The sequence below is a fragment of the Heloderma suspectum genome, chromosome 2 (assembly GCF_057233095.1).
Source record: "Heloderma suspectum isolate Gila_16-S chromosome 2, 16-S_ref, whole genome shotgun sequence".
Taxonomy (NCBI): domain Eukaryota; kingdom Metazoa; phylum Chordata; class Lepidosauria; order Squamata; family Helodermatidae; genus Heloderma; species Heloderma suspectum.
This window is the reverse complement of record NC_139459.1, coordinates 188,112,338-188,122,876: the sequence shown is the minus strand read 5'-3', so window position 1 is coordinate 188,122,876 and position 10,539 is coordinate 188,112,338. Positions and strand designations below refer to the sequence as shown.

The 10,539-nt window shown below is 44.0% G+C and overlaps 1 protein-coding gene across 3 annotated transcripts in view; it reads left to right on the top strand.

The window, feature by feature from the left end:
* Nucleotides 1-2,289: 2,289 nt before the first annotated feature.
* The window catches only part of METTL1 (methyltransferase 1, tRNA methylguanosine), a 28,284-nt gene continuing 20,034 nt past the window's right edge, over nt 2,290-10,539 (top strand). For 2 of the 3 annotated variants that reach the window (XR_014788100.1, XM_084836816.1), the window contains exons 1-2: nt 6,289-6,359; nt 7,920-8,055. Coding sequence is in view for 2 of the 3 variants with exons in the window: in XM_084836816.1 (XP_084692942.1) it covers nt 7,952-8,055 (104 nt within the window). In the remaining variant the exon portion in view is untranslated. Of the gene's footprint in view, nt 2,400-6,288; nt 6,360-7,919; nt 8,056-10,539 lie in introns of those variants that run through there. The other variant, XM_084836817.1, reaches the window with a different exon arrangement.

Below are 10,539 nucleotides of genomic sequence, written 5' to 3'. Positions count from 1 at the left end.
AGTAAACACAAACATTGCTACTTCTCTCTCCATCATTTCTGAATCATGACACAAAGGCAGGGTGTGGTGTCACAAATACATTCAGGAATTGGATATGGAGCCATATGACGGAAGAAACATACATTGCACAATCTCGGGAAGTGTATTCGTAGGACTACATCTGGTGTTTTGCTCTTCTTATTCATAGAAAAGATGTGTGACACATAGAAGATCAATGCTGCCTGGGAAAGATGGAGATGACTGCTAAAGACCATGCAGGCAGAATCAGCAGACAGAGAGAGATGAGGGGATATATACCTGTTAAAGGCGGGGGGGGGGGGAAGAGAGATTAAGGACCCAGTCTTATGCATGTTCAGACAGAAAATACTCCTACAGCTACCAGCATCCCCCAGCCAGCATGGCTAGATGGGCTATGCTGGGAGTTGTAGGCTGTTTTGTCTAAACATACATAGGATTGCACCCTTAGATATGCACTACTTCATATGCTTCCACTGACCCTACTTACAACCTCAGCTAGCTGAGGAAGGGGGATGATTGGACAAAACTGGGCAAGGCTGACTCCTCCCTTGTAATCGAACCAGGTCTCTGTGATACACATCAAGTCCTGGGTGAGTGATAGCTATTTTAGAATGGGCCTGTAGTCCAACAGCAGCACCTTCCAACTCGGTGGTAAGCTAGCATGGCAAGTAGGGGTCCTTGATGGGAAGAGGGCTGGAAAAGGGGGTGGTGTCTGTTCTTAACTATCTGACCCCCTTTCCTGGCCTGCGTGAGTCTTACTACCATATCCTCTCTGCCCAACTCACCAAAAATTGGCTCTCCTCTTTCCTCCCTCCCATAGCCCATCCTGCAGCCCCCAAAATCCACATTGAGGAAGACGCACGCACACCCCCTAGCTCCACAGCCACACGAACAAAAGCATGCAGGCCCACACCAATCCCCAATACTCTAGCAAAGGGCAAAGTCAGAGTCTGCCTAAGGACAAAATCACATGCTTTCAGAGATTCCACTGCTCTCAAGTGCTGAAAAAAACTCATCCAGCTGTCACTTGGATCCCACAACAACCCTTAGGGCAGCCTCCCCCAACCTGGTGCCCTCCAGATGTTTTGGACTACAGCATTCCTGACCATTGGACATGCTGGCTGAGGCTGATGGGAGCTGAAGTCCAAAACATCAGGAGGGCACCAGGTTGGGGAAGGCTGCCTTAGAGGAAGGGCTGTACCTCAGTGGCAGAATACTGGCATCTCTGAGTAGAGCTGGAAAAGACGGCTGCCTGAAACCCTCGAAAGTCGCTGCCAGTCTGAGCTGACCAGCATTTTCCAGCTTGGTGTGCTGGACTGCAACTCCCATCATTTCCAGCTAGCATATGTTGCTATCCTCTCAGCAGAGGGTCCAATACTAAGTTGCTGCCTAAAATGAAATTCCCAGCAACCTCAACCCCCTCATGCAATTCACAAAGTGGCAATTCCAAAAGGGTCAAATTCCTTTGGTGCTGGCCCTCTGGGGATCAACCCACCAGCTGTGACATCTTGGAATATACCTCCTCCTGGAAACAGCTGTTGGACCTGGCCAGACCAGAAAATGTTCTAATCTAGAGGGGGCTGGGGGGCGGGTTCAGCTGGTTTCCTCCTGCAGCTCCAGCTGCTACTCTAAGTGATGGTGGAGGCAAAGGCACAAGAAATCATTGGGAGCAGATGTTTCTAAAGTCTTGTGATATTCCTGACACTGCACTGTATTGCCACTGCCCCTTCTCGGTCAGGGTGGCCTCTGGGGATAAATCCTGCCTCCACAACCATTTCTGTAAATTCTGTACGTGTCTCTAAATGTGTTTCCAATAATTCAGGAAAAACCCTTTTGTATGTCTTCAAATCATTGCCAAGCATTTTCCTTCTCCTTCAGCTATAAAAAGTGTTATAACTGCACATAAGCATTGTGTGCCAAATCGTTTTATACTAATCTTCTATTGCTGGAACACTGAACTTATACCAGTTTTTGCACAACAGCCGTTTTCACTGCTGTAAATAAACATACAATCAATAATCTGTTCTGAGTTTTTTTTTAATATAATAATTGAATATTGTTAAAGAGAATAATTATTGGGGAGATTTGAGAATATATTTCCATTTTTGATCTGTACGCCTTATTTTTAGAATGGTCTCCCATTGCATCTTTAATGTATTATCCTCAGGTTCTGGTTCGCTCAGTATTGTATAGATACATGATCACATCCATTTAGCATTAGTCAAAGCAGTTTCAAACAGCTATTAAGGGGTCTGCATGCTGTGTTTGTAGATACTACTACTAGTGCGGAAGCAGAAGAAATAGGAGTTGTAATACATATGAAGTTGGACAATATCAGCGTGTATGGTGTGCCTAGCGGGTAGAGTGTTGGACTAGGACTGGTGAGTTGTTGTTTATTCGTTTAGTCGCTTCTGACTCTTTATGACTTCATGGACCAGCCCACGCCAGAGCTTCCTGTCAGCCGTCGCCACCCCCAGCTCCCCCAAGGTCGAGTCCGTCACCTCCACAATAGCATCCATCCACCTTGCCCTTGGTCGGCCCCTCTTCCTTTTGCCTTCCACTTCCCCTAGCATCAGCATCTTCTCCAGGGTATTGTGTCTTCTCATGATGTGGCCAAAGTACTTCAGTTTTGCCTTTAATATCGTTCCCTCAACTGAGCAGTCTGGCTTTATTTCCTGGAGTATGGACTGGTTTGATCTTCTTGCAGTCCAAGGCACTCTCAGCATTTTCCTCCAACACCACAGTTCAAAAGCGTCTATCTTCCTTCGCTCAGCCTTCCTTATGGTCCCGCTCTCGCAGCCATAGGTTACTACGGGGAATACCATTGCTTTAACTATGCGGACCTTTGCTGTCAGTGTGATGTCTCTGCTCTTCACTATTTGATCAAGATTTGTCATTGCTCTCCTCCCAAGAAGTAAACGTCTTCTGATTTCCCCGCCTACACATAAAATTCACTGGGTGACCTTGTGCCAGTCACCATCTTGCAACCTAAACAACCTCACAAGGTTGTTGTGAGCATAAAACAAGAATGAGGGTGGGAGAAATACATGTGCCACCCTGTATGCAGCCCTGAGCACCTTGGGGGAAAGGTAGGATATGTGTAATTAATATTACAACATTATTACATTAGTTATTATTATTATGTAATGTTAATAATAATCCCTTCATGTGGGTACTGCCACCTTTGCTCTGGTGACAGACTACCATTGCAGAAAGAAATTAAGATACTGCTGACTACCTCAGGCACGAATGAGAGCATACATGTGAAATGGCAGCTCTGTTTAAAGGGCCTGTGGGCCCTGGATAGAGTTCCCCTTTTCTGTCCATTTGCAGATTGTAAAATTGCAAATGCAACATCAGTAGTTATCAATAGTGACATCTTTGGTACACTGGGTTATACACCTGTCCACATCAAGAAGTATCCTGGATAATGCATCACTTTCCACATTGGATTTTCCCAGGCAATATTTTATAGGGAAACTGAAATCAGCCAATTCTCTTACCCACTGGTTGTGTTAGGTGGTCAGTCAGCTCATTTAAAAGACTTCAGTGTTGATCCATCCAAGGGTGCTACCCAGATGAGGCTTTTAATGTGCAATCACCCTGCCACAATCACAGAGTTTTACAGGGTGCCCAGACAATGTTGTCATCCCCTTGAAATCTTCCTGTATTTTCCCATGATTTCTTTCATGAAAACTGGGTTCTTTTCATATTCCTTGTTCACTCAAAATATTCTAACGATATGTAAAATAAACGCCTTTCCACCCAGAAAAGTCCAAGAATGTACTGTTGTTTGGGCCGAACCCACGTGGACAGGGTTTGAACACCACCTACCCTGCCCAGGAAATATTAAACTTTACACCGGAACGATAACTTTGCAGGATGATCCCATTGGTATTTGAACAAGAGTTTTTTGTTCAAGAGTCCTCAGACCAGGGAGTAGTTGGATCTGGTTCAAATATAATTGCCAAGCTTTCCTGGTGAGTGTCTCCATGGGCCCAACACTTCACAGACATATTTCCTCAGTAACATTGTAGACAATTATCACATTTCCATTCTGTGTGGGCTGACAAGCTTAGGAACAGTCAATGCCTCCTCATCTGGACATAGCTGATACTAAGCCTTGATCCATTTGACACTTCCAATTCTAGATCAATTGAATTGAACTGTTCCCTTTTCAATTGTCTATTTCTAACAGCTCTGCAGGCTTCCTCAGGGACATTCCTGGAAGATTATCTTCCACTGAAATGTGACCCTAGATAACTGAGTAAAGCAAAGTGGCTTATGGTTGCAATTTTACAACGATCTGTCCCAGATGTTTCTAGAGAATCACAAATCTGCCTCAGCTGCTCTTCCTGAAGCTGATATAACAGTTCTTCCACCTCCAAAAGTAGGCTGTCTAGCTCACTGAGTCAGAATGCTTCCAGGGTGGATAAAAATCAATGATTTTTTAAAAATTGGATTTTTAAACATTTACATCAGATTTTAATTTTTTAAAAAATCATAAATAAAATATTACATTTCTTTCTCATTTAAAGAACAATATAGTTACAATTAAGTCTCATCATACCATCTGATAAAAATGAATTAATGGCTCTGCACACTCATACACATTGGTAGGAAATCCAATCAAACATGGGCATTCATTTTAGTTTTTAATCTTATGAAAATAGCACTGTCCAGACTGACAACTAGCTTTTGCTTTTTTAAAGTTCTGGAGTTTTGGTTTCTGCTTCTCTCACTAAAGTCCCATGTGCAAAGACACAGGCTGAATACAATTGTTGTTCTTCTGTCCTTATCTGGTGGTGGAGCTGGGCCAAGCAAGGCAGAGAACAGAAAGACAGTAGAGAGGGCAGAGAACAGTTATGACACAAAGAGAATGTAGACCGGTGGATAAATCTTGATTATTTTTTTTAAATAAATAAGAAAAAATTGATTTTTAAACATTTTGATTGGATATTTTGATTTAAAAAAATATATACATACTAACTTTCTCTTGCATAATAACTAGGTTAATATTAAATAATTTGATATAAGCATATTAGCCATACAGTTAGGGTGCAATCCTGTCTAGAAAGGGAGCCACCTCTGAACTTGGAGGCGACCACCTATCCAAAGCAGGGCAGGAGAAGCACAAAGGGGATCGTTCGTGCTTCTCCTGCCCTGCATTTTCGGCTAGACAGCCGATTGCAGCTGTCTAGCCGCAGGAGCACGAAGCGGGGAAGGAGGCTGATGGATGTGTCATATAGGCAGCTATGATCTCCCCGCCCTGGAATGCCTCCAGCCATGCCCCTTTCCGCCCCCTCCACGCTCCTCTTGCGAGCGCGGAGAACGGGGCTGTTCCGAGGCAGCGTGGAAGTGGGGGGAGGTCGGTTCCCAGAAAACAGCATATCCTATGGCCGTCTAGCCGCTGTCTAGCAGCCATAGGATTGCTCCCTCCATCTCTAAACTGAATGAATGCCTCTATCAGACACACTGAGTTAAAAGAAGCTTTTCTATACAAATGAAGAACCAATGTGATCATTTCTAAAATAGGAACATTTACCCTCTACCCAAACATAGGCATTTCATTTTCACCTGATGAAAATAAACTGTTCTAGTCTGCCCAATAACTATCCAACCTTGCTTAGACCTATCAGGTATGGGCACTTTGTTTTTATTTCCTTCTTTGTTTTTGTGAGGGCAAGGCTGGGCCAAGACAGAGGGCCTGTTCGCACATCACAACAAGCCACCATTGGCTGTTTTAGGGTTGTGGGTGGTTTGTTAACCAAGCCAACACCCACCCTGGCTGGGCTTGAATAATATGACAAGCTGTGGCTTGCATTTTAAAAATGTTGGATGGCATGCAACAATAAGCCCCGCGGGTAAATTAACCCATGGTGGCTTGTCATGACATACGACCCAGATCATAGTGAATCAATACTCCAAAGAAAAAGACAGCAAAATTGTCCAGTGGACATCTTCCTGTATTCTCATACCAAGGCTGCAATCCTATGCTCACTTACTTGGGAGTAAGTGCCACTGAACTCAATGGAACTTATTTCTGAGGAGACATGTATAGGATTGTGCTGTTAACCTCAAACTATCATGGGTGCTGATCATAAGAAAGATCCTATATGGGAAAATTTTAAAGGCATCCCCTCTACAGAAAGAAGGAAAGCGTGCAAAATATATGCAGTGAGACAAAGAGATGCAAAGCCTGCTTGTAAGAATGAAGCCATAAACAATATTGTAACTAAGTCAGTTTATGCTTCATGTATATTTAAGAGCAGATCCTAATAGGAGAGCTGTCTGTGAAGAGGCTGGGCTAGAAAGCCAGGGAGGGTTATGGAAGTAAGAAGGTAGGCCGGTGGGCTCGTGGGGGGGGGGGAGTTTCAAAAAGGGGGGCCTCATTTGTGTTCCAGAAGAACAAACAAAGCATTTGTTGGGGTCCTAACCTGGATCACTGTCCTCTTTAAAAAATAATCTGCCTGGCTAAACTGCTGGACTAGGCCAAAAAGCTACATATGATTGTAAATTAACATGGTTTAATGGTCAGATTTGTAACACTGTTCAGGAAATATATGAAAAGGTTTCAGAGGGAAATTTGATTTAAATCAGTGATTTTAATTTACCTTTTTTCCTGCTGATTTAAATCATGACTTTAATCGCCTTCTTTTAAAGCAGCCCACTCAGATTGCTTCTGATCAATTTAGTCCTCGGCAAAGCCCTTTTCCTGGATTATAACTTTCAGGGAGTTCTGGGAGAAAGCTGTTTCCTTCACAGCTTTGTAGGCTTGTCACTGAGAGGTAAGGACCTTTCAGTCAAATACTTGTCCCACCCCAGTGGCTCACCAAATGTTACGCTCCAGTCCAGGGAGATGTGAACAAATAAAACTTGCGCGTGTGTGTAGTATATCACTTGATCTTTGTGTATCTCCCTCCCCTGTATTGTGATATGTAGAGAGGGGGTGTTTAGCGTGGCACTTCCTAGCCTGCTCTGCTAGTCTTCCTCTGTGTGTGTCTATACGTAGTGGTTTGGGTGAAAAAGTCACAAGTTCCCACCACATGGAAAGACAATTGTCACAGCGGGCTATTGAGTCCTCTTTCCCCGATTTACAAGGCCTTTGATATAACAGACCTTTAACTATTTGGAACCGCTCCGTTGGATGACTCTGTAAGGATGCAGTGGTGGTGGATCAGTAATATTTCTTTGTCTCTCGCATCGACACAGAATAGGCCTTAATTTGGGCTCTAGCCTACGTTTGATTGGATTTGTCCCTTGTTTTCCTCCACCAGCACTCTGGTCATAGTTCTTGCCACTTCACTGCCCCAGCTCCATCAGCCAGGGAGAGGACACTCAGGAGGAATTGTGTCAACCACCTGGGTTATTTTTCTGTCCTTGGGATCAACCCGGGCCTTGACGAATCACCATTCTATAATATTAACGGATGGTGTCTTTTCAGTACAGTTAGGGTCCCTTTGAATTTTTAATTTACCATTGGACTGTTTTGATTCCCTTCCCACCCATATTAAAAACAGCCCTGGGATTTCTGGCTTTTATGGAACAAGTCATAAATATTGTGCAGCTATGAAATTCTTGTCAATGTAGCTGACTGCTTCTTAAACTGGAAACAGCTGACATTTAGCAAATGATTGCATGACTCACTCTATCAGTTTCATATCAAAAATTCCCCTGTATAGCTGTCCTTCCAGTAAATAAGACCGCTGACTATCATGACCATCCTACATCAACCGAAATAAAAAACAGGAGGTGGTTTGGGGAAGGTGCCTTCACACACTCTTTTCCTGTGTTTGTCTCTTCGGTTATTTCTTCCCATCCCTTTCTCACACTCTTCTTCCTCTTGTCCCATCTGCTGTGGTGAGGTCACCATACAAGTAATATTTTTTTGTTTGTTCAAGGTGGCCCTGAAGTTCTTCTTGTTTTACCTTTGATGCAACCCATCTTGCTGCTGTTCCTGAGAACCTTCAAGGAGTTTCCTACTGCATGGTTAATACTCTTGTTGATGAAGCCTCGGTTGATCCGTGGGATACGGAGGTGAGCTGGGTAGTTGACACGATCACTCCAAAATGATCTGTCCTGCTAGTAAGAGCTTGTTTGGCTCCCAGGCTTAATAACTGGGGTGATAAAGCAGATAGGCTGATAGCTCAAATGCAGGTGGTGGAAAACCCAAGATGAATCAGCCTACTCTGTGGCAATGATGGGACTGAAGAACCAATATCTCACTCCATTGCATTACTGAAGAGCCATTAAGTGGAGCTTTTCCTAGTGGATCATGGTCTTCTACAACAAAGCCACCAGGGAGATGACAGAGAGCTCTCAGAGAACCATCGCAAAATGCTTGTGAAGCAAAATGCTTGCATCTGGAGTGACTCGAATACCACATTACCTGCCGTTAGTGATGTGTCCAGAGTGATGAGTCATTGGACAGCGTTCAGTTATTGCAGCCTGAGGATGTGGACCTGGTAACTGGTGGGGTATGGCAATTTACCATACAGATTAAAAACATATACAATAAAATCCCAGTAATATCACAATAAAATACAAAAAAACTGAGATTTAAAAAACAGAGCAGCACTGAAAATCATTTGTAGCAGCAGGGTGTAAAGTTCAAATAATAAAAAAGTGACAAAATAAGAATGTCTTGACCACTCATCTATAGGCGTAAAAGGACTTCTTGAGGAAGGGCATTCCAGAGCCTTGGCATTGCTACATCTTGTGTCCCAGCCAACCATGCCTCTGAAGGCAAAGGGACATAGGACAAGGCCTCTGGAGGTTATCATAAAAGGCGGGAAAGCTCATGTGGGAGAAGATGGTCCTTCAAAGAGTCTGACCCCAAAGCATTTAGGGCATTATATATAATCACCAACACCTTCAGTCGTGCCCAGGAACAAACTGGAAGCCAGTGCAATCCATGTGAGAGCAAAGTTATGTGCTCCATGAAGCAGATCCATTTCATGGGGAGTAGTGAGTTAACATCTCTGTTCAATAACTCCTGGGGCATGTCTCCCCTATCTTCTGTAGTCTAGCTTAACGGTGAAGAGAATGGACTGTGAGGAGACCGAGCTATAAATCAGGAAGTCGTTGGTTCAAATATCTCCTCTGCCATGAACTCAGTCTCTCCCCTCCCTCCTGCCGCCACCTCTAATATAAGGGAGAATAATATTGACTTACCTTACAGAGTTGTAAGGATTACAAACACAAAATGCATATGAAGCACTTTGAACACTTGAAAGTGAGCTGCAAATGTTAAATCCTCTCCTCAGCTGGGGAAGGGGGAGCTTAGACAAGCCACTATATCCTACATGTAAACATCCCATCTGTAAAATGGGGATAATAACCAAGGCCTATCTTACAGGATTCCCCTTCATGGATCACTGCCTTGTTGTGGCGACGGGGCTTGCGTAACTCAGTGAAGCCATAAGCTATGCTGTGCAGGGCCACCCAAGACGGACAGGTCATGGCAGAGAGTTCTGACAAAATGTGGTCCACTGGAGAAGGAAATGGCAACCCACTCCAGTATTCTTGCCAAGAAAACCCCATGGAACATATCACAAGGCTAAAAGATATGACGCCGGAAGATGAGCCCCGCAGGTCGGAAGGTGTCCAATATGCTACTGGGGAAGAGCAGAGGGTATTTCCAAGTAGCGCCAGAAAGAGTGAAGCGGCTGGGCCAAACCCGAAAGGACACTCAGCTGTGGATGTGTCTGGCGGTGAAAAGAAAATCCGATGCTGTAAAGAACAATATTGTTTAGGAACCTGGAATGTCAGATCAATGAATCAAGGTAAGCTGGAGGTGGTCAAACATGAGATGGCAAGATTGAACATCGACATCTTGGGAATCAGCGAACTAAAATGGACAGGCATGGGCAAATTTAATTCAGGTGACCATCATATCTACTATTGTGGGCAAGAATCCCTTAGAAGAAATGGAGTAGCACTCATAGTCAACAAAAGGGTGGGAAAAGCAGTACTGGGGTACAATCTTAAAAATGATAGAATGATCTCAGTACGAATCCAAGGCAAACCATTCAACATCACAGTAATTCAAGTCTATGCCCCAACCACTGAGGCCGAAGAAGCTGAGGTTGATCGGTGCTATGAAGACCTACAACACCTTCTAGAACTAACACCAAAAAAAGATGTCCTCTTCATCATAGGGGATTGGAATGCTAAAGTAGGAAGTCAAGAAATCACCGGGATAACAGGCAGGCATGGCCTTGGTGTACAAAATGAAGCAGGACAAAAGCTAATAGAGTTTTGCCAGGAGAACATGCTGGTCATAGCAAACACTCTTTTCCAACAGCACAAGAGGCGACTCTACACATGGACGTCACCAGATGGTCAATATCGAAATCAGATTGATTATGTCCTTTGCAGCCAAAGATGGAGAAGCTCCATACAGTCAGTCAAAACAAGACCTGGAGCTGACTGTGGCTCAGATCATGAGCTGCTTCTTGCAAAATTTCAGCTTAAATTGAAGAACGTCGGGAAAACCACTAAACCGTTCAGGTATGACCT